General features: G+C 39.6%; 1 protein-coding gene across 2 annotated transcripts in view; it reads left to right on the forward strand.

Moving 5' to 3' along the window:
* DIAPH3 (diaphanous related formin 3) overlaps nucleotides 1–25,456 on the forward strand; it is a 463,148-nt gene that overhangs the window by 226,610 nt on the left and 211,082 nt on the right. For both annotated transcript variants that reach the window (XM_075918921.2, XM_006113561.5), the window contains 2 exons: nucleotides 14,141–14,380; nucleotides 21,213–21,342. In XM_075918921.2, coding sequence (XP_075775036.2) covers nucleotides 14,141–14,380; nucleotides 21,213–21,342 — 370 coding nt within the window. The remainder of the gene's footprint in view (nucleotides 1–14,140; nucleotides 14,381–21,212; nucleotides 21,343–25,456) is intronic.

The raw sequence follows: 25,456 nt of genomic DNA on the forward strand, positions 1-25,456 counted from the left end.
ACTTCCTAACGGGTTAAATACCGGCTTAAGTTGCCTAGGAAGGTTGTGGAATCTCCATCTCTGCAGATATTTATGAGCAGGTTAGATAGACATCTATCAGGTATGGTCTAGATGTTACTGGGTCCTGCCATGAGGGCAGCGGACTGTACTCAATGAGACCTCGAGGTCCCTTCCAGTTCTAGTCTTCTATGATTCTATCATGATACTGATTTGTTTACCAACAATATCTTGGATATTCTACAGCATATAGCAACACTTAGAATCTAAAAATTTTGACACAGTTGACAAGTGAAAAGATATCTGTTACAATTCTGAGTTTGCTGGTAATTGTATCTTAAATTTGAACTGTGTCCTTGCTGTCACAGGTATCACCAGTAATAAATGTTTTATGGGTCAAATGCTGCCCTTAGTGACATCAGCAGTTCCTTATCATCCTCAAATATATCTTGTAACACTTTTGCCATTAATACCTCTGCACTGTTATAGTTCGGGATATAATTTAAAGACAGTGGAACTGCAGCAGTGGTTCTGCGGATGGAACTATCATTAACAATTTGGTTGATCCTATTGTCAGAATAGATTCCAGTTCATTGTTCAATATATCCACCATAGAATTGTAATTCTGATAGTAGAATAGCATATGCAGTTGCTAGTAGTACCTCATGCTTGATTGTCAAAGTTTACTTACTCAAAGGAGAATGTTTTCATTAAGTAACAATATTAGTACAGGTGTTTGTTGTTTGTCAGTTATTACCATAAAGTACTACAGTTCACTAGACCCCTTTCCATGTCGCAGCCCTGGAAAGGCTATCATATTGATAGAGATCATGTAGTGCCTGTGTATGGCTCAACCATGGATCGTAGATCAGTTTATCCAGAATGCTAGAGGCAAGGAGATAGTGAATCTGTTGACTGTTAATTTGGTATGTTTTTGGGTGATTGGTAGATTTTTTTTTCCTCTCAGAAAAAGCAATGAATGAAAGAAAAGTAATGAAGACTGTAGTAGATCTAGGCATTCTTCACTAGTTTGTTTTCCAGGTTGTGTAACAGGCACATTTCCTGTATATTGATCAAAGAGTCTTTCAATATTACAGAACCTCTGTGTGTGATGGGGACATTCTTTGCCAAGGTAGATGGTAGCAGTATTACCACTTTCCAATTAGACTTTGGGGGTTTTTGTGTGTGCAGGATTTGTTAGTGTTAAATTTAGAATCATTAAATCGTAGGACTAGAGAGGTCATCTAAATCAACCCCTCACAGCAGTACCAAGCACCATTTAGAAAATCTTTGATGGATGTTTGTCTAACATGTTCTTAAAAGTCTCCAAATGGTGGAGATTCCACAACCTCTCTAGGCAATTTATTCCAGTGCTTAACTACCCTGACAGGAGTTTTTTTCCTGATGTCCAGTCTAAATTTCCCTTGCTGCTACTAAGCCCGTTGCTTCTTATCCTGTCATCAGAAGTTAAGGAGAACAATTTTTCTTCCTCCTCCTTGTAACTACCTTTTAGGTACTTGAAAGCTGTTTTCATTTCCTTTTTGTCTTTTTTCCTTACTAAACACACCCATTTTTTTTTTTTCAAATTGGCTTCATATATCATCTTTTCTAGATCTTTAATAGTTCTGTTGCTCTTATCTGGATTTTCTCCAATTTGTCAGCATCTTTCTTGAAATGTGCTGCCCAGAACAGGACACAATAGTATATTTCCCTATATAGTCCTCTTTTGTGTCCTGTTCAAGCTGTTCCCTATCTATCAACTGAGGTTGAATTTTGAACAATGCAGAGTTGATACTGACTCCAACTAAAAAAATGAGTTTACTGAAACCTTACTAGACTCTATGAATTTGAGGGCCTTCCTTACACACTAATTGTTCCAGGAAATCTGATGCCTTTCTGGCTTTCTAATCTCATCCTTCAAGAACGATCTCTGTGTATGTGAAATTACTAGGTCATTTGGCCACATGCACTTATGTGGTTCAGCATGTGAAATTGTATCTTTGTCCTGTTCGGTCATGGTTGAAGTTGGTCTTTTTCCTGATCTGCCAGTCATTGTATAGGCTTGTCTGAGTGCCTCTGGGAATACTGACTCTCTGCAGTGGTAACAAGAACAGTGATGTGTGCCAGAATATTACCTTTGTGCATCCTATGCCAACCAGAATAGTAGTCACCATTGTCTGCGTCCACTATAGGCTTTGGAGCGCCTCTAGGAACATTAAATGTTCCACGTTTGTGGTCACAGAACACAGTGTGGTGTCTTAGCAATGTACTGGAGCTACAAACCATTTGCAATGTGTGTGGTACAATTCAGTGGAATAGCAGTCCACATATTCACCAGCAATGGCTCTGTACTGGCTATCCCCGTGTGACTTCCATTTGAGGCTATAACAACTGTTCATTATTTCTCCTCTCCCAAAAGGCAGCTTTTCTTGTGGCTACATCATCTAGAAGAGGAATCAATGAATTAGCCTTAATGACAAAATCTTCATATACTCAGTTCTTGAAGGTCAAAATGTCTTTAAGACCACACATTGAAATTTTTTGTGCAACGTGGCTTTACTATTTTACTTTAATCAAGTTATATGGTTGCCTGACTTCTTTCCTAAGGTAGAATGAAATGCAGATAAGCAGCATATCTGTACATTAGATATGAGATGGTACTAGGTGCTCTATCTGGAAAGAACTAAACTATTTTGTTCATTACCTAGACTACTGTGTGGCTCAAATGAAAGGTCAGTTGGTCTCCTCACAGATTATTTTCTGGTGGATGTCCCCTGTATGGAGTAGCTCAGCCTGTAACCCCACAGACAATATAGATTCATTCAATGAAAGTACATGTGATATGTCACATTTCTCAAGTTCAATATTGTACGTTTCAGTATTGGATATTTGTGGGACTTTCAGGCATTTTTTTTTACTGAACATTATGCTGTTACCACAGGTAAGGAAACTTTGGGAAGGCAATTCTTCCAGTCATTGTTTAAGTAGACTCCAAACCCCACCAACTACTCAAACTGCTTGTGAGTCACCAGAACAGAATACGTGCTTACAAACATTTGAAGGAGAAAAGATGGTTACTTACCTGATTTTTAACTATTGTATTTTATTCATTTTTTGAAAACTAAGGTTTTTTTCAGATTCCCTTAAGCCAGTTTTTCTGTCTTTGACTTCTTATGTGATGTCCATTAGATTTCTGATTTTTCGTAGAATCCCTTAAATTTCTATTAATATATCCTGCTTCCACTGGTTTGGTTTAATTCTTATTGGGATGTAAGCTCAGATTTTCCAGCTCATTTCTGTAGGAGCTTTTGTTCAGCCAATTAAGCATCATCTAGCATATTTGCCATTTTTTTCCCCGAGAAAATAGTGTCTGATAGAATAATTATTACTTTCGTGTCTCATAAAACGTCTGTAGGTTTTTACATATTTTTCCTGGAATTACTTTTAAAAGTAAAGACCTGTTACCATAAGAGAAATAGCTAGAGAGGACACTTAGGCTACCTTTACACTGCGGCACTATCTCGGGATACCGGAAATATCCCGAAATAGCTATTCCATTTTTTTTGAGCATGCCTGTTACTTTGAAATATAATGGGCTTGATATTCAAACATCCCTATAAACTTCATTCCACGGGGGTGAAGGGAAGTTTCAGAATAGCACTTGATTTCAAAATTTCAAAATATGTTATTTTGAAATTACCTGGAAATAAGCTACGCAATTTGCATAGCTTATTTTGAGGTAAGGGGTGCAGTATAGACACACCCTCACAATGTTTATTGTCATGGTGTGGCAGCTACAATATTATATGTCTTTGAATTAATCACTTTTTCTTTGTAGATGTTTCTGCTTGTTTGTTGCTTGGGGCTTTTTGTGTCTGTTTAAATTACTTATGGTCAGTTGTTTCTGCAATTATCCTCTTTGTTCATTTTACCCCTTTATTTTAACTATTGTTACTGCAGCCAGTATAGTGTTAATCTTTTCCTGCTCCTATCTTCCATCGCAGTCTTTTGGATCTTCTGAAGATAAAATATTTAATTTTATTGGGTTTTTTTCTTCACTTGCTCCACCCTGCTGTCTTGCAACTTAGATGTTACCCAGATACCACTAACTCTCATAGGGGTAGCCGTGTTAGTCTGTAACTTTAAAAACAGCAAACCAACAAAAATAAATGTGTGGTCTTGTAATACCTTAAGAGACTAAAAAAAAGGTATATAGTATCATGAGCTTTTGTGGACACAACCCACTTCTTCAGATGAGTGGAATAAATGGCACAGAGAGGTACAGTTATTTTAGGATTTCGGTACCTCTCTGTGCCTCTTGCTCCACACATCTGAAGACGTGGGTTGTGCCCACGAGCTTATGATAGTGTATTTGTGTTTAGTTAGTTTCTAAGGTGATACAGGACCACTCGTTTTAATTTTTTTTACCAGATACTAATGTTTTCTTTTTTCCCCACATACTTGCTTGTATGCATGCTGTTTAATCTGTTCTTTTTATCGTATATTTTAGTTAAGCTCTGTGGTATCGATTTTGACCTGAAGTTATATTAAATGCTATTTCCAGTTGCTCAAATATTTGGCAAAGTATACTGATGCTACTAAACTCTAGATAAGTTAAATCTTTAATCACTATATTTAATACAGGTTGTACAATCCTAGTTTAACATTGTTGGGGCCTGACCCGTTCTGAACCGGGGAATCTGATCCCTCTGCTGTTCCTGGCTGCAGGGCTCCACTGCAGCAGCAGCAGGGGAGCCAGCATTGACTGAGTAGGGACCTTGGGGTGTTCGAGGGAAGAGGTAGGTTGGCTGTAGAGCCTTGTGGCTGGGGGCTAGGAGTGTAGCCCTGTGGCAGCACACTGAGCCCCACTTCTGCCGGGCTGCACTCTAAGCCCCCCATCACTGGCCTCAGGACTGTTTCCTCCTCCCCCCCCCCCAAGTTGTGTGACTTTGCAGCCAACTTACCTCTTCCCCCAAGTGTCTTCCTTCTCCCGCTTCTCCCTCTCCTTCCCTGAACTTGACCACTGCAAATGAGCTATTTGTGACCCTCCTGAAGCTACAGGGGGGTGGGGGAGCCATTGCTGAGTGCAAGGCCAGCTTTTCCCCATGAGTGCTCCAGCAAAGTCAAAACCAAAGGAAATGTATAGATTTGACGTAATTGATGCTAGAGAAAAAACTAGCCTTAACCACAGCTATTTTGAGCATTAACAATGTGATATATACATATGCATGTAAACATCCCAGTGCAGTCTGAATAGCTTTGTAGTTGGTGAGGCATGGTTTGGACTAGGGATGTTAAATAGCGGTTAGTAAGCTAATTGAGTTGTCAATGGAATGTCCATCGATGACTCAAGTAGTCGATAAGGGGGTTCGAGCTGCTCTGCTTTTTAAGTATAGTAAGAGCTGCTAGGGGTAGCTGTGTTAGTCTGAATCTGCAAAAGCGGTGAGGAGTCCTGTGGCACCTTATAGACTAACTGAAGTGTTGGAGCATAAGATTTCGTGGGCAAAAGATGTATCTGATGAAGTGGGTCTTTGCCCACGAAAGCTTATGCTCCAACACTTCAGTTAGTCTATAATGTGCCACAGGACTCCTCGCCGCTTTTATAGTTATATATATAATTATATAAGAGTTCATTTGTGCCTTTAAGGCAATTCCCACATACAGTATGGTGGGGATCTGCATTGCCCATCTTCCTCCTGACTATACTTGGTAAGACTCATATGTCAGGAATCATAGTGAAGAGGTTGTACAAAGCAGCTAAACAAAATCTGGCAATGCAATAGTTTATGGTATTTGTGTGCACATATGTGTGCACATAGATACTATAATGAATATATAGCTGTATATTACAAAGCTGAATTTTACAAATAATGAAAATAAATATTTTGCATCTCTGCAATCCATATCACTCAATCAAGCCACTCTCTGTAAACTATAACATTGTAATCTCTTGTTCTGTCTGCGCCTTCACCAAATAAACCATTTGAAGAGGATACAAACTGATGAATATTTTGGAAGCTGGGTGTTGATGGGGAGATGATGAAAAATAATATAATATTCTTTAACTGCTGATGAATCTTGTACCATATAGATCAAGTTACTAACATTAGAAAGAGATTTTGGGGTGAAACAGCAGATTTATGTATTTTTACTTTTGCATTACAAATGTGGGGTAGGGTTTGTTTAAAACACAATATATTTTTTTATGTATAAGATTAAGTACTTGGTGGTTTCTGCAACAGTTTGCCCTCATTGTTTATTACTTTTGTATATTTAAGTGAGAGAATGGAGAAGAAGCTTTGTGTTTGTCATCTGAACTAATCAATGAATAGTTGTAGTAAAGAGGAAATGCAGCGTAGAGCTAACAGAATTGGAAGTTAACTAAGAATCTTCTTGGCCCTTCATACCTTTTTTAGTGAAGGATGTTGCGTTTGAGGAGCAGAGTTAAGAAGCTCAGCTCAAAATCAGAGGTTTTGACTGGAGTGACTGTAAGATTGGGGTTATACATTCAGAACACTAGCTTGTCCTCAAAAGTTTATTTTAATGTCTGGGAAACGCTGCAATCTGAAAAGTTACCTTTTCCCCTATTTAGTAGATATGCATACAAACAGCATCAAAAACATTCATTGTACAGTACTGTGAAAAAATGTATTGCAACAGTACTACAGTGTAGCCTAACAGCACAAATGGCTGCATTTCTGACTCTATTTTTGAACTATTTAATCTGATGTGACTCTGCTAATTTTTAATAAAGATTTAAATAATTGTATTTTATGGCATCAGCCTTAATTCTGCAGTACTGAAGTACTCCATTTATGTACAATTCATCTTTTCAGCACATGATGCTTAAAAAGGTGTGGATGGAGGGTTTTATTTGCATAAAACTAGGTATGATAAAGGAGGAATTAAAGTGCATCTCTTTGTAGTATGCTTATTGGAAAATTTTTTAGATCTGTCTCACTGACAAGGATGTTTCCTATTGTTTTTCAGTTGTTACACAAATAGATAACACATAATAAATAAGGCATAATAAAACTAGCAGAGAAAATAGATTTCAAAATTAAGCTGATATTATTTTGAGATTTTCATAAGTAGTAGGGACAATGAGTATTATGTATAAACACATATAGACAATGAAGCCAGTGGGCATTTTGCTTGTATAACTATTGCAAAATTGAGCCTTAAATTGCCATCTTAAATCTTTAATCAAAAACGTTGATTATTTTTTGTCATATCTGATAGATTTCTTAACAGAATAATGTTGATTTTTGTAGCAGTTATAATGTTAATAAAACTAGCCATTTCAGATGCAAGACACATTTTAACCAGATGTTATTCAGTCCATAAATACATACATATTTTGTGAAATCTGGAGGAGTTTGTAGTACAGGCAGTCCCCAACTTACGCGGATCCGACTTATGTTGGATCCGCACTTACGAACGGGGCTTTCTTGCCCCGGACCTCGCAGGCAGCGGTCCGCCACCTCGACCTCTGGGGCGAGAAAAGCTGCTCCCAGTGCCCCTGGTCTGCTGGGGACCGTCTCCAGCAGACCAGGGGCACCGGAAGCAAAGCTGCAGCTGCGGCGGGTTTGCTCGCAGTGTCCCTGGTCTGCTGGAGACGGTCCCCAGCAGACCAGGAGCACCGGGAGCAAAGCTGCAGCGGTGGCGGGTTCCCGCGCTTCTGAGGCTTTGCTCTGGCACCCCGCCGCTACGGCTTTGCTCCCCCTGTCCCTGGTCTGCTGGGGCAGGGGGGCGCAGCTAGTGTGGCCCCCCCCCCCCTCCATCAGACCAGGCTTTTGTTGTGGACCCTGGGGCAGAGCAGCTGGGGCGCAGCCGGTTGGTCCTGCAGCGCCGCTCTGGGCACTACTGGACCAACTCGGCAGCACCCCAGCTGCTCTGCCCCAGGCGTCCTGATTCAGCCGCTGCTGGTCAGTTTCAGCAGCAGCTGAATCAGGACCCCTGGGGCAGAGCAGCTGGGGTGCTGCTGCGTTGGTCCAGGCGTCCCCAAGTCAGCCGCTGCTGAAACTGACCTGCGCTGACTACAGGAAGCCCGAGGCAGAGGTGCTCTGCCCCGGGCTTCCTGGAATCAGCCGCTGATTCAGTTTCAGCAGCAGCTGACTTGGGGTTCTTAAGTTGAATCTGTATGTAGGTCAGAACTGGTGGTCAGTTTCAGCAGTTGCTGAATCTGGACGCCAGTTCCGACTTACATACAGATTCAACTTAAGAACAAACCTACAGTCCTTATCTTGTACGTAACCTGGGGACTGCCTGTATACATTTCTATGCTTATTAAAATGAACATTATTTTTAAATAATATATTTTTTTTATTTACTAAGGAAGCCAGAAATTATACTCCCCAAGCATTTAAAGTATTGAAAAAGAGAGGAGGGTGAAAAACTCAATATTACTTAAAGCAGGATTTTTTTGAATTAGAGACCGGAATAGTAGTGTCTTAGAGAGAATTGCAGAAAGCCATTGAAATGCTTTCATATTGTCCTAAAAGGAGATGAATCCATATTGTTCTTTGAGGATACCTTTTGCAAATACCTCTATTTAAAAATAAGGGGAACCCTGGCAAGCTCCTTGAGTTTGTTGTTCTTATATATCCTTGCTTCTTTATTAGGTGAGATCATAATAACATTGTAGTGGGAAAGGATATAAAGCTACAAGTATAATGTATAATAAATCTTAAATCACTTTTAGTTTTCTCATAAATTAATTAATGAAGTTAAAATTTCCTTCTTTGAGAAAGAAAGAAAAAATATTCTTCAGTTTGAGATTCTGATGGTTAGTGGTGGCAACAGTGAGGTACATGTGTAATTGCAGTAGATTTAATAGAGGCTTTATTTTCTCTGGGGTCATATAAACACAATTGAATTAAAACTATGATACCTAAAACTTAATATTCATGTTGAAATACCATAAAATGCAACAATTGATATGAATGACAGTACAGAACAATAACAAATCAAAGAAAATGCATGCAATGGTTAATGCACATCTTAATTAAAACCTCCTCCAACTATCTACGCAATATATTATGAAACTGCTAGAAGATTTATCTGGCATTGCTCCGGTCCTTAACTCAATTTTTCTTTTTCTTTTGGAAAATAAAATGGAAATGTACATGCTTCATGTAAATCATTACATTAGAATGGGGGTGGGGTAAAGGGTTCAGTATGCATGCTGCCCAGGGGAAAAAAGGCTATCCCAGCGCTCTCTCACCACAGCAGCTTAGGGCCAGATGAGAATCATAGGACTGGAAGGACCTCGAGAGGTCATCGAGTCCAGCCCCCTGCCCTCAAGCCAGGACCAACCTCCGTCTACACCATCCCTGACAGAAGTCTATCTAACCTGTTCTTAAATATCTCCAGAGAGGGAGATTCCACCACCTCCCTTGGCAATTTATTCCAATATGTGACCACCCTGACAGTTAGGAATTATTTCCTAATGTCCAATCTAAACCTCCCTTGCTGCACTTTAAGCCCATTACTCCTTGTCCTGTCCTCAGAAACCAAGAGGAACACATTTTCTCCTTCCTCCTTGTGACACCCTTTTAGATATTTGAAAACGTCTATCATGTCCCCCCTTAATCTTCTTTTTTTCCCAAACTAAACAAGCCCAGTTCATGAAGCCTGGCTTCATAGGTCATGTTCTCTAGGCCTTTAATCATTCTTGTCGCTCTTCTCTGTACCCTTTCCAATTTCTCCACATCTTTCTTGAAATCTTTCTTGAGAAGCACCTCTCCATGGTCACTTTAGCTCCATTGGGCACAGTTGTGGGGTGTGTACATGCATGCATGTTCCCTCACTGGGGCAGGTCTAGATTCGTCTGTCCCTTCCACTCCCAAGCCACAGCGAGGAAATCAGCAAATTGTGCATCTTCCCTGATGAAGGGGAATAGCCAGCAGTGTTCCCACATGAATCGGGAGGGAGAGAACTTCATCCATCTTGCGTCCTCACTAATAGGTGCTGGGGTATGGGAGGGTGGGGCAGTGGGAGCTGGGGCAGTCTTGGATGGGAGGGGACACTCCTAGCCAGACCTTGTCACCTGCCTGATGATTCTGTCTCTTTTCTGTATGGCTTTCCACGCACATCCCATTTTCCAGGCACAACCAAACCCTTACATTGCTTTAAGTTATCACAAGAGGAAACTGTATACCAAATTTGGTGAACCTAGCTCTTACTGTTTAGAAGGAGTTCTTGAACAGACAGACTTTCTCCAATATATAGTAGATTGAGTATGAAATAATAGTTGGGTCCATCCACTATTTATGCTGGAAATTACAAGTCATGGTAATATGTTAATAGTTAACTCAGCAGACCTTTCCCAAGATTAGTTTTTCATTAAGTTAATGTGTAGCATTGCTTTACTATAGTAAGAGAAGACTTCAAAGCACAGGACTGTAAATCCCTGGAGGTCTAATCCTGATTCATCCACTTCCACTTAGAGTACATCTACACAGCAACAGTTATTTTGAAATAACTTAGTCCTTAGGCTTACAGGATTGGATTAATAAAATATTAAAAGGAAAGTAATGTAATTAATTTAAATTTTAAATGGGTTTATGGAAATAGATTTTGTCTAATTTTGTATCTTCTTAAAAGAGAAAGATTTGTTTGATAAAGGCAGTAATGTTGATGCACTATACTTAGAATTCGGTAAAATGTTTGACCTGATAGTACATTTTGATTAAAATAATTGACCTGTATAAAAATAATATAGCACACATATTAAATGAATTATAACACGACTGATAGATTTCAGACTGTCATTGTAAATGAGGAATAGTCAGCAAGCTGATGTTTTTTCAGTGGACTCCCACAGATATTAATTCTTGGTCCAATATAATTTAAAATTGTTATCAATGACCTGAAAGGTAACTTAAAATCATCACTGACAAATTTTGCTGATGCCACCGAAATTGGAGGAATGGTAAAGAATGATAAGGACAGGTCACTGATTCATAGTGATTTGAATAGTTTGGTTAACAGGTTGCAGATAATTAATATGCACTCTAGAATGTCTACATGTGTATGTGATAGAAATGTAGCCGTGTTAGTCTGGTGTAGCTGAAACAAAATACAGGACTATGTAGCACTTTAAAGACTAACAAGATTGTTTATTAGGTGATGAGTTTTCGTGGGCCAGGCCCACTTCCTCAGATCAAATAGTGGGTCTGGCCCACGAAAGCTCATCTCCTAATAAACCATCTTGTTAGTCTTTAAAGTGCTACATAGTCCTGTTTTTTGTTACATATATATGTATACTTCTTGGAACAAAGTAGAATGTAGGCTACACTTATGAGGTTGTGGGGACTCAATTCTAGAAGTCCGTGATGCTTAAAAAGACTTGGGGCTTGTGGTGTATTATCAGCTGAACAATGAGTTTCTTGTGTGATGCTATGGGCAGAAGAGCTAGTCCAATACTGGGATATGTAAACAAGGCCATCTTGAATAGAAGGAGAGGTTATTTTACCTCTTTCTCTGGCCCTGGCACAGCTGCTAAAATACACTGGAATTCTGGAGTGTCCAGTTCAATAAGGAGTATGCCAAACTGGTAAAATAATCATTTATTGGACCACTTCTGTTGGTGAGAGAGACAAGCTTTTGAGCTACACAGTGCTTTTATATCCCGGGACTGAGACTGCAACAACACTGCATACAAATCTGAGAGGTTTCAGCGAAGAGTCGCAGGAGCAATTAGAAAATGTGCCATATAGTGATGAAACTGAAGGATCTGAATCCATTAAGCTTAATAAAGAGAAGATGAATGGGTAAATTAATTAGTCTTTTAGTGTCTACCTGGGAAACAAATATTTAATAATGGATTAATCAGTTGAAGAGAAAAGCATAATATAATGCAGTGGCTGAAAACTGAAGCAAGATGCATTCAAATGGGAAATGAGGCATAACATTTTGTGTGTGGATAGTTAACTGTTGCAACAAGTTACCAAGTGTCAAAGTGAATTCTCCATCACTAACCATTTGTAAATCAAAACTGAATGATGTTTCACTAAAAGATATTCTGTAGGAATTCTTTTCAGACAATCTCTATTGCCCTGTGCTATACAGGAGTCCAGATTAGATTATCACAAAGTTTTCTGGCCTTGGAATTGAATAAGCCTATGAAAAATATTTTTAAAGTACTTTGAAGATGAAAAGTGCTGGTTGCATGTTTAGTAGTGTGTACCTACAGTAGTAACCTAGATAAGATACTATTTACGTTGGTCAAATAATGGCAGGATTTTAAAGGGACTTGTAACATCCATCCTTCCTTCCTTCCTTCCTTCGATCAAGTTTTACTGTGTGCAACTTCAGTCTTGCCATAGATGATTTTGTAAAATGGAAAAAACAAAACAACTGAGGCCTTTCTGAAAAAGGAAGAGAACTAAATGTATGGTTGTAGAACATTTTGTGCAACTCTAGAATTTTTGAAAAAATAGAATTTGCAGATTTTTAGTCTTGATGAGGGATTCTCAAACTACAAAATATGCCTTCCTTGAGAGGCTGGGGAATGTGTCAAGGGAGACATGAGCTTTAGCTGTTTGCCTTTTGTGGCTGGGATTCACGCAGAAGGGCCATGCACATCCAAGAGGTAAGGATAAATGGGATAATTGAGCTCCACCACCTGAGTTCAGACTCTCCTTTCCCTTTATCTGAGAGGCATCCCGGGCTTGGGTTCTCATTCCACCTCCTCCTTTCCTCACCTGGAGGCAGCCAAGTCTCAGGCTCTCGCAGCCCCAGTCCCCGCCTAGAAGTGACAAGACTCCAGCTTTTTAGCCTTGTGGTCAGAATAACAGCGAAGAAACAAGTGTGGGAATCTGGCACTAAGTCTGCTATGTATTGTCGACAAATATCGCTTTTCACATTGCCAACCTAATTTATAAGCTGCTGCTGACATGCATTGCCTTCAGAGCTGAGTGCCCTGCCAGCAACCACTATTCTCTGCTCTACCTTTAGAGTTTGATAGCTGACAGTATAGTAGTTGTGTGCGCGGGAGGGGGAGCTAACATACACAAAGGAGAGTGATTTGCTCAACTAATTTTGAGAACCACTGATTTAGACAATTGCCTTTAGATATTTTCATACAGTAATTTATTAACTGAGAATCTAAGGGTCATTAAGTAATTTTGCATGCGTGAGCTCTACTGCATCTGGGATTTAACATTTAAAATGAATGAAGCTGACATACTGGTTTGTTAGTGCTGTTGCTTTGATACTACTCCATTCTGTTCCTTCGTGAGTCAAAATGAATTATATAAAATGTGAGGCTAATTTAAATGTAATTTTTAAATTAAGCCTTACAACCAAAAGGAAGAGCTTATTTTGAAATTACTGGAAAAATTCTGATTTATCCAGACTTACTCCAGATTTGATAGAACAACTAGTTTTAAACTTGCATAATAATTCTAACGCATCCAGTCTGAATCACAAATCAGATATTAAGTCAATGCTCAATTGAGAGTTTCAGTAGTTGTATTGGTTTGAAACAAATTCTTAAAATTTAATGTGTGCAGTTAGCATTAGTTTGAAGGATCTTGTACTCCAGACCAGAACAGAGAATGACAAAATTCATTCCACAGATTGACATAAAATTTAGAGTGAACACTTGTGGCCTGTAATAGGACAAAAGTGGGGCAGGAATGGTTCCAATGTCAGACTGCAGGGAGTAACCGGTTTGGGGAAAGTTGGATAAGACTTGCGGGCCTGCTTGCAGGCTGCTCGTGTTAATACTTTGGACTGAACAGCAGTCACATGACTTTCATGGACACCCATGTGAGGTGATAAGTAAACCCATTATTGACCTGAGTAAACCCCAGAACTTCACACTGGTTAATACATTTTTGTTAGTTTTACAGGTTTTAATGTGCAAAGTGACAAATTTTATATAGGATAAAGCTATGTTTTATTGCTTATGCATGATAGTAGTTATAATGGGGGGAAACAGTTTTTAATATCAACCACAAGCCAGGATTTCAGTTGCACTCCCTCTTTCATTAATCCTGTTGACTATTAGTTATAGGGGAGACATTGCTTTTTCAAGCCTGTCACACCAATAAATCACCCCAGATTACATGCATTTGTACAGTACAAAAGTATAGCATGAATTTTAAAGGAAATCTTTTTTTTTTCCAATCAGATGAGCAATGTGAAGAGACTACAGACACGGCTCAGTGCTATTCTCTTTAAGCTTCAGTTTGAGGAGCAGGTGAACAACATCAAACCTGACATCATGGCTGTCAGTGCTGCCTGTGAAGAGATAAAGAAGAGTAAAAGCTTTAGCAAGTTGCTGGAACTAGTGTTGCTAATAGGAAACTATATGAATGCAGGTTCTCGGAATGCACAGACCTTTGGATTTAACCTCAGCTCTCTATGTAAAGTAAGTTGAAAATATCCTGCATACTGAATTTTTATACTTCATCTACTTTTTCTTATGTCATTATAGCACTACTTAATCTTCTATTTGAATTCCCCCTCCCAATAATTAGATCTTTACTCTTTTGCTCTTTTATACATTTCAGATCATATAGTCCATTTTTGAGTCGTTGGTAGTCTGAGTTAAATATGACTAAAATTACATCTGTTGAGGTTGCTTTGCACTTAAACTTCTAAAAGTTGCTATTTTTGTCAGAATAAAACAGACTGAATAATATTATCTGTTCTGTAGGCTATTGTGCTGCTATTGTGTTGGCATTATAATCTTGTCTTAAAAGTGAACATATTTGAAGTCTGTTTTCTAAAGTATACTTCATCATTATTACAATTATGAATCATTTATTTTTGTGTATCTTCTTTGTATGCAAGTTCTCTTTGGTGAAAGTTGTTTCTGGTTTGTTGAGCCATTTTCATCGCTTGTCCATTATTATTTATATTAGGGATGTGAATGACTAATCGACTATCTGATACACAAATATTTATCACTTAGTTGACTAGTCGACTAGTCACTTCCCCCACCTTGTCTCAGACAGAGGCAGCAAGTAGAGGGAAAGAGGAGGGGGTTCTTTAAAGCAGCAGCGCCTCATGGAGCCCAGAGTCTGCTGCTTTGAGACACTGCGTGCAGCCCGGGGGCAGCGTGGGTCTCACCTGCTGACCCTGGGCTCCATGCGACGCAGTTGCTTTGAAACATTGCAGGAGCATGGGGCAAGTGGGGGATTGCTTAAGTACCCTGCTGGCTCCGTGCTCCCCACAGTGCTTTCGCCTTTGAACTGTAGCAACAGCCCTAAGTCTGTTGCTACAATTCAAAGGCAGAGGTGCCCTTATCAAATATTTATCAGTTAGTTGACTAGTCGACTAGTCGCTTCCTCCCCCCTTGTCTCAGAAAGAGGCAGCAAGTAGAGGGCAGCAAATAATCGATGAAAATTGCATTGACTATTCGATTAGCCAGTTAATCAAAATTTTACGTTCCTAGTTTATATACACTGTGCCTCCCCTTGAAAAACTGCAAGGTCAGGGTTAGTTTCTACCAGCTACTTTCTAAACTTGCTTACTCCCAAGGTAATTTTGTCTGTCCACAATCCTTGAGATGTCATTGCAAAGTCTAAGAAACTATTTTTATAGTTTATACTTTACTCACTATGAGGAATTAGCAAGGCAAACAGAGTATCTAGCCTAGGTCTGGGCTCAGGACTGAGCTGGAAGTAGAGGTAATTAGCCCAGACCCTGCGTCAGGGAAGCACAGCAAGAGTCTATTATTCAGACCTGACATGTGGATGAGTAAAAGGGGGTCAGTATCATATCTCTGGCCCACAAATGCATTCTTCTTAGCCCATTGAGAGGGAGATTGTGTTACTTAGAGTGAATAGTTTGTGTGTTGGGAGGCAGGTGGGTTTCAGGCCTGCCCAAAACAGTGTCCTGGCCTTATCAGTAGCAGATAACTCTGCCTCTGGATCAGTGGGGATCCTGACCACATCATGTTGATCTAATCTCTAACAACACTGCAGCAAGACTCCCACTAGGGGTGTCCCTGGGTTGGTAGAGAGTCCTCCAAATCATCAGAGTAGAAGGCCTGTGATAGTACTGACAACTCTTCTTGTGCTTAGAGAGAGAGAGAGAGCTAGCAGAATCCTGTTTGGGATATAAAGCAATATGCTATGTATATTCTGAATGCAGAATTCATTTACGGTCCCTAGCTACTAAAATTATCCACCACACATACACACACTCATACACATAGTTCAATGGGTGGGACATACTTACCTGCCTCAATTGCTCATGCTAGTCCACTAGCCAGGTGGTCTAAACATGAGAGCTGGGCCATGTCAATGCACACCTATGGCCCTGGAGAATGATCATAGCACTGCAAGAGTCAATCCTGTAGTTTTGCACCTATCTTTTTATATGTTTTAGTTCATAGATCCTGACCTCTCCTACTGTATCAGGGTACTATGTGATCACCATTAATGGCAGATGCAACTTGGATTTTTTTTTCTTGATGGGGTTTTTGTTTCTTTGAGTGGGTTCTTTTATCATGGTCAATTCACTGAGACATAGAAACATAAAGTTCTTTGGAGATTTTTACGATAAATTGGTGTTTTTTTATATTAGCAGAAAAACTTTTCTGCTCTGAGAATGCAAACCATTATATCTGCTAAAACCTGAAGGTAGAATGTATCTAATATTCACTCACATCCAAAAACTAGAGAGTAACATGGTCAAGAGCAGTCATACTCTGGACTAGAGTTCTCTGCGGGCACCAACTGTACTTCCAAACTTTGGCAGCTGTCATAGCTCCAGTCATTCTTAAGAGCACATTTCCAAAATATTTAGACAGTATGTAATTCACATATCCTGTCTGCCCCTCCTCACCCTACTTTCTAATTCCAGCAGTGCACAAAGAGTCCTAATTGAGCTGTGCTAGATGCAGAGCATGGATTGCTCATTTCATGGAAGACAACCTCCATGTTCTGCCTTCTCTCCACACTGTGTTAAAAATGAATTGTAACAGTTCAGATTAATCCAGAGGTCTCCACGCCCATAATGATGAAAGCACGATTTCTTTTCATATGTTAAACTAGATTTAGCAGAATATTGATTTGTTAAAATATTTGATAGACTCTTGTTTACAGTGCAGATCTATTGAATTGTAAACTAACTATACATATGTATATTTACTTTCATCAGAGCATCATCTCTGTGGAAATTTACTATGCTGTCCCAATGCGTTACCTCATTGAGAATCTCAGTATGGTGGTGGTATTTTATTGTACTGTACTGGCATACTGTGATAATCTGAGTATATTTTGTATTTACGTTATCTTTTCCTTTCAGCAAGAAACAAAGCAAGCACTTCAATGTCACATTTTTATTAGCCCAGTTGTGTTAAAGGAAATATATGCTGGGGAAGATGATATCTCATCATGTTTATATCAAAAGTAGCAGCTTGATCTTTGACAGTAATAGTTGAATTTCTACACTGAGTACAAAGTACCCATTTCAGTGATAAGCATCCATCCAAGGAATTCTGTATTCATTTGACAGCATAGGGATAGGGAAATATTTTAATCCGTTAGAAGCACATTGGGAAATCTCATTAAGTTTAAAATCAGACTCCATAAAGTATCTTTAAGGGACCTTCATAGATAATTTTATATTACAAAAAAGCATGAGGAATTTATCGAAGTCTTATATGAAATATAATGTATTTGAGAAATTGACAATCACTAGTGGTTTGTGATACTTTAGCAAATTATACGTAGTATTAAATTTAAGCAGGAATAGCTGTTTTCAGAAGCCGGTCTAGGCTGGAGCAGCCCCCACCCAATGCAGGCATGGGGCCACTCCTGCCGAGCTGGGACCCCTGCCTACAGGATCGTGACTAAATGTAACATTTAACCAGTTAACTTTTTAAAGGGGATCTTACCTCCCTACTGCCTAGCCTTCAGTGCCATCTATGAAGATGATCTCAGTACCATATTCAGTGTGATTTCTACTACTCACACCTATAAGGCATTCAGTGCTGACTTCAGTGCTAACTTTGGGGTTGACTTGGAGAACAGATATTCCTCCCAACCGTGCCAGAACTATATAACCTGTTATACCACTAGCTAAGGAAGCATCTTTTGACGGTCTCTCCGTCAGAGCAGGTGCCGCTACCTATCTCTCTGGCTGAGCCTGCTATTGAATCTGACCCGCTGAAGGATATCCTACAGTGAGAACGTGTGTACTGTATACATTCTCTCAAAGGGCTCTTCTAGACTACATCCCTCTTCCAAAAGAGGGAGTAAATTCGGCAGATCAAAAGTGCAAATGAAGCGTGTATTTAAATATCCCATGCTTCATTTGCATATTCATGTCTGATCGCTGTTTCGAAAAAGGCTATTATAAAAGTGAAAACACCACCTAGATGCGGTTCTTATGTGGAAAAACCCCTTTTTCAAAAGATCCCATACTCCTCATTTTTTCAGGAGTACAGGATCTTTCAAAAAAGGGTTTTTTATCCGAAAGAACTGCGTTTAAACGGCGGTTTCACTTCCAAAATACCCTTTTTCGAAACAGCAATCGCACGCAAATATGCAACTGAAATGCAGGATATTTAAATCCGGGCTTCATTTGCGCTTTCAATCTGCCTAATTTACAACCCTCTTTCGAAAGAGGGATGTAGTCTAGATGTAGTCTAAGATTCAACTTTCAAAGTTGCAAAACTGTTTGTGGAACTAAGCTAGTGTTTTAATTTTGATCTGCACTCACAACTGCATTTCTTTGGAGTGTGTGTATGCAAACATGCATGTTTTCTCTTGGACATATTTTCATGAAAAAATGGTTTTAAAAATATTAAATGATACTTTAAACATATATAGTAATTTTAAAAACTTTATATTTTTCAACATTTTTCTTCCCTTTGATGTGTGGAAGAACACCACAAATGGTGTTTATTTTAACTTTCTAAAATATATGCTTTAAATATCCCATGTGGTACATGATTCAAAAGTACCCAATGACAGTGAGTCATTTAAACATAAGAATGGCCATTGTGGGTCAGACCAAAGCCCAGTATCCTGTCTTGCAACAGTGGCCAATGCCAGAGGCCCCAGAGGGAGTAATCTAGAACAAGTAATGATGGAGTGATACCTCTTGTGTCATCCATTTCCAGCCTCTGATAAACTGGGGCTAAGGACACCATTCCTACCCATCCTGGCTAATAGCCATTATGGATCTAACCTCCATGAATTTATCTAGTTCTTTTTTAAACCCTGTTAGTTTTGGTCTTCACAACATCCTCTGCCAAGGAATTCCACAGGTTGACACTGTGCTAAGTGAAGAAAAACTTCCTTTTGTTCGTTTTAAACCTGCTACCTATTAATTTCATTTGGTGATCCCTAGTTTTTATATTATGGGAGCACATAAATAATTTTACTTACTCACTTTTTCTACACCAGTCATGGTTTTATAGACCTGTGTCATATGCCCCCTTACTCTCCTCTTTTCTAAGCAGAATAGTCCCAATCTTTTTAATCGTCCTTAGTCTCTTAATATGGAACCTGTTCCAGACCCCTCATAATTTTTGTTGCCCTTTTCTGAATCTTTTCCAGTGCCAATATATCTATTTTGAGATGAGACAACTACATCTGCACACAGTATACAAAATGTGGGCATACCATGGAATAAGATATTCTTGATCCCGTTTTCAATTATTCCTAACATTGTTTGCTTTTTTGACTGCCGCTGCACACTGAGTGGATGTTTTCAGAGAACTATTCACAATGGCTCCAAGATCTTTCTTGAGTAGTTGTAGCTAAATTAGCCCCCATCATTTTGCATGTATAGTTGCGATTTTTTTCCAATGTGCATTACTTTTCATGTATCAGCATTACATTTCATTTGCCATTTTGTTGCCCAATCACTTAATTTTGTGAGATTTTTGAAGCTCTTCACAATCTACGTTGGTCTTAGCTATCTTGAGCAGTTTAGTTTCATCTGCAGCTTTTGCCACCTCACTGTTTATCCCTTTCTCCAGATCATTGATAAATAGGTTGAATAGGATTTGTCCCAGTCTGGACCCTTGGGAAACACCGCTAATTACATCTTTGCATTCTGAAAACTTACCATTTATGCCTACCCTTTGTTTTCTGTCCTTTAACCAGTTATCAATCCATGGGAGGACCTTCCCTCTTATCCCATGGCAAACTTGATTTGCTTAAGAGCCTTTGGTGAGGGACCTTGTCAGATTTTCTGGAAATCTAAGTACACTATATCGACTGGATCCCCTTGTCCATGTGTTTGTTGACCCCTCCCTTCCATCCCCCATGAAGAACTCTAGATTGGTTAGGCATGATTTCCCTTTATAGAAACCATGCTGACTTTTGCCCAACAAATTATGTCCATCTATGTGTCTGACAATTTTATTCTTTACTATAGTTTCAACTAATTTACCCAGTACTGAGGTTAGACTTACGGGTCTGTAGTTGCCAGGATCACCTCTAGAGACCTTTTTAAATATTGGTCACATTAACTATCTTCGAGTCATTAGATACAGTAGCTGATGTAAAGGATAGATTATAAACCAGTGTTAATAGTTGCACTTTAGTTGGATCAGTACATAAATACACGATATCTTTTGGGGGAGAGCAGAAGGGAGTGGAAACTGTCGTAAACTAGGAAAATTTGGATTCATTTGGGAAAGCCTCCTTTGAGTCTTAAGGCAGATCTTATTCCCAAATTAAAATGATACATATGAAGAATCTTATCACCTAGAAGGAGCGGAAAAGAGCTTATCCATGGATTCATGGCTCTAAGTGTTTATATGCTTATGTAAATAATGTCCTACCAATGTTTGGTGCGGTATTTTTATATGTAATTGTTCAAGAATGGAAATGAATAAATGTTTGTTATTGGAATCTTTTTCTTTTCATTTAAAAAAAATAAACTTGTACGTAACCACATCATTCATGTGCTTAAATAGATTACAATCCCTTCCATTTCTGAAGACATTTAAATATAACGTAATATTTCATAATTTAGCATACGAACAAATATTTGGTAGATAAGCATGAAACAAAACACTTTTTAGAATCTACTTTAAATTTTGAATAAATTAGCAAATACAACAAGCATGTTACAGTTTGCTTACTTAAAGCTGCATCAGTTCAACAGCTTACCTCTGATGTTCATAACATTGTCAGTTGTTTCAGTGGTTGAATGTAACAGTAATTCAAAACATTTTTATTACCAATATATATACATATATGTATGTGTTTTTGTTTTAATTTCTCTAGTTAAAGGACACAAAATCAGCAGATCAGAAAACGACTTTACTCCATTTTCTGGTTGAAATATGTGAAGAGAAATATCCTGATGTCCTCAATTTTGTTGAAGATTTGCAGCATTTAGATAAAGCTAGCAAAGGTTTGTAGTATTAAATGAAAATTTTAATTTTGATGGCACTTCAATGTTTGTCCGTAAGAATGTATATGTATTTTAATTTAATGATGACATTAAATAGCACACTTAATTTGATACACATACTGTGTAGGTCAATTTGGTTGAATTTTCAGACATTTACCTATAGTAATAAAATAGAAGAGCTCAAAGATAGTCCCCAAAATTGCTTCCAGCATATAGTCTGTATACATTGCACCAAAATAGATTTATATTTTTTATTTTGTATGAATAGACCTCACACTACTTTTGTTTATCATAAGAATCAACTACAATTAAACAGTACTCTTCCCAATTTAACGCAATAGTTCCGAAAGGTTATAATATAATAATTTTCATAAAAACCAAAAAAAAGTTAATTATAGTAACTTCCTCTTTTCTTTCCTTTCTATAAATTCTTCATGCAGCAGTAGTACTGGAAGCCAGGGAAGATAAATTTCAATTTACCACCTGATCATACAGAATAGCATCTTGTACATCTCATTCTAAGCAGAAGAAAACTTTTGCATATTATCAGTCAACTAAGAGCTCCTTCTATATATAAAGACATAGCATGGCTAATTTTAACTCACTGAGCATAGAAACTGATGCCTTCTCATCATTGGTTAATTCATTGTATAGGAAGCAGTATGAGTAAAATGGTGATTGGCTACACACATTGTCATAGTTAATAATTTTACCAGCTTACATAAATTTACTGGGGACTATATTGATTTGCATAGTGATACTGCTCATGCCTCATGCAGCCATTCTTGCCACAATCCCTTGATTCACAATTTTATTTCTGTTGGTGACATAGGAGTCCCTCGCATTCATCCAAACTAGATTCAAATATATAGTTTCTTCCCACTCAGATTTAAATTTTCAGATACAACTGATATACATGATCAAGTCTTATAAATATTTGTGTATGTTTTGTCTTACAAAAACTTTATACATTTATAAAATGTTGCTACTTTTAGTACTTAGTCCATAGTAACTGGAAGAATTATTAATGTATCCATGTTTTACTTGAGTGCATAAATTATGTTGTTGCATGTTCATAGAACAGCATGTGTGCTTTCGTCATAGAAAAGCAGTGGAGTATATTGTGATGGTTCTTGTGGGTATTGAATCGTGTAATTATTATATTTTATCAAACTACATATATTACCACATCAACACTTAATCTTATAGGATAAAGATGATATTTTTCAAGGTTTATATGCTACTTTTGCCTGTTCATTATGAGAGGAGTTTAATGTATTACGTATTGCCAGGGCTCGCCAGCAGTGCAGTCCGGCGATCTGCGCATGCGCAGATCGCTGTAACCCAGCTTTTCCGGGTTATAATCTACTCGCCACGAGCGAGTAGATGGTATAATTTTTCGAGCCGTGCATAGAAAAGAATAGAAGGATCAGACATAGTATAACAGATTAGTATATGCCTATGTGTATCTGTATCAATATGTAAACTCGATTCTGTTTTGTGAATTACATTTTGGTTGTAGCCTATTGAAAACCCTTCACTTTTGCACTATAGTCTCCATCCTGAGTTGGCACAAGAAATCCTTACACCTAGCAGAAAGTCTAACAATGGGAAAACCATCAAGAGTCCTTAAACCTTGATGGTCTGCCATTCAAATAGGTCCACACTAGAATAGTAGGATGACTGCTGTCCACAGAAACTACTTTTCCCAGTTTGGAATTGAGGCTTACAGGGTGTTCTTGCATTTATTTTATGAAACTAATGGGTTTTCCCTGAGAAATTGCTTTCTGTCTCTATAGGACCTCACATGTTAAATTCCAGTGATACTGTTATGTTACTTTTTTTGTGTTCAGATCATATGCCCAGCTTCTGGGAGAGAAAGTTTCTGAATGTCTCAAAATAAGAGTGTCTGTAGTTAAAGTTCTCTAAAATTTTATTTTTTCAGAAGTTCTAAGCATCTGCACATCTTAATGAAGTCAGTGGGGCTCTTGTACTTTTCAAAGGCTCAGGCATCACAGGGAGTGTGGGGCTTCTGCTTTTGAACTGGAGCAAGAGCCTGATAGTGAGTCACCCTTATAGATTAATCAAATAGTTGATGGAAACCCCATTGGCTAGTCAATTAGTTAATTAATGTAAATGTAACATCCCTAATGGGAACTGCAATTGTTTATCATGTTTGAAAATTAGACCATTTTTATTAAGTGCCTAAATATGGTTCTTCTTCGGGTAGTCCCCGTGGGTGCTCCACTTCTGGTGTCGGGCTGGTCCCGGCGCCGCAAATCGGAGCTTTAACAGAGCTGTGTGTGTGTGTGTGGTCGGGCAGCGCGCGTGCACTCCCGTTTCGCGCCTTTCATCTACCGCGCGCTGCCCGGCTCCCGCCAGTTCTTCTCATCCGCCTTGGGTCGCAGACGGAGCTTCCCTACTCTCTCCTCAAAATTTCCCCCTTCTTCCCTTCGGCTGTTTGCCGTGGGGAAGCCTCATAACTTTTACTGTTTAAATATAGACTGCGTCTAGCCCCGTTGGCAGACGCGGTTTAAAAAAAAAAAAAAAAAAAAAAAAGAAGAAAGGAAAGAGTATACTGAGAAAGAGCAGGGCTATATATAGATATACGCTGTTGGCGTTTTTTTTCTGTTGCCTGCTCTGGTTAAAAAAAAAAAAAAAAAAAACAAACAAAAAAGGAAGGAAATAAAGTTTAAACGGAAAGAAAGTAACACGGAGTAACCGGGGACGCATACAAGCGGCTGCTCTTAGCCGGCGGTAGCACTCAGTCCCCACAACTCAAAATGCCGGGCTCCCCCGGCTTCAAGAAATGTGAAGGCTGTGCTGAGCCAATGCCGGTGTCAGATGGACACTCGGCTTGCATTCGCTGCCTTGGGGAGACTCACATCCCCCAAAAGTGCTCCCACTGTGCCAGCCTGACGACTAGAGCCCGCAAGGAGCGGGAACGTCGCTTGAAGGAGATCCTGTTTGATAAGGCTCTCATGCCTTCCACTGCCTCAGGATCCTCTGCCTCCGACCCTACGACTGATAAGCGGAAGGCTCCTTCTGAGGCTTTGCCCTCATCAAAAAAGAGGAAAGCCTCTCCTGCTCACTCCCTGCCAGCTGCTCCGCAGTCGCGGGCAAGCGCAGGTGACAAGCCGGGCACTTCTCGTTCGAGGGTAACCCGTGCTCCATCAGTCAATAAGCCGGCCGGCACTTCAGAGTCTCGTCAGCCCCCTGCTCGGGATCCTCACCCGGCACCGGGGCTTCTTAAAGAGACAGACGCAGCGGCACCAGTTGTATCAGCGGTGCCGGCTGTTGAAGGGCTTTTAACCACGGCCCCCCACAGGGAGCTGTCCTCAGCACCGGCAGGGGATCAGCGTGCTCATACTCAGATGCCTGCTTCACAGCCCTTAACCCTTCACTCTCCAGGCTCTGCACAGCCAGCAGCATCAACACAAAAATCAAATGCCCAGGGAATCTCCCAGTGTGCCTCGCCAAGGTCTCACCACGAGCCATCCCCTCACCGCTGTGCCTCTACGCACCACGCAAGAGACCATGGGCATTATTACCACCGCAGTCTCTCATCTCGTCACTACTATAATAGAGAGCGTAGCTGTTCACACCAGAGATATTCGAGATCTCCTTCTCCGGCGAGACGCTCACGATCACCAACTCATTCACCTAGAAGTACATATTACGCCAGGTATGACAGCACTAGATCTTCTGGACGCTTCTCCCCTGCAAGGTCTGGCCGGCACTATTCTCATCGTTATAGACCGGACTATCTTGAATCATCTCATCACAGTCACTCTCGGTCTCATCGCAGGTCTCCATGTTCCTGTAGATCAGTTAGTCCGCGCTCTGGGCGCTCGGAGATCTCCAAGCGTTCTCCGCTACGACGTCCCGTATCTTCTCGTTCCCCCACGCATTGTTCTCAAATGTCGGACCTAGAGGAAGGGCAACTCTCGGAAGGTGAGCAGGATATCTCCCCTAATGCCAGTTCACCACAGCCCTCTAGGGATGAACCGCTGTCTATGGGCGAGAAGTCTCCACCGGATGATCTTAAGGAATTCCAAGACCTGTTTAAACGTGTAGCGCAATCTCAGGAAGTGCAGCTCACTGACTCTCAAGC

The sequence above is a fragment of the Pelodiscus sinensis genome, chromosome 1 (genome assembly GCF_052426305.1).
Source record: "Pelodiscus sinensis isolate ZL-2025 chromosome 1, ASM5242630v1, whole genome shotgun sequence".
NCBI classification, from domain to species: Eukaryota; Metazoa; Chordata; order Testudines; family Trionychidae; genus Pelodiscus; species Pelodiscus sinensis.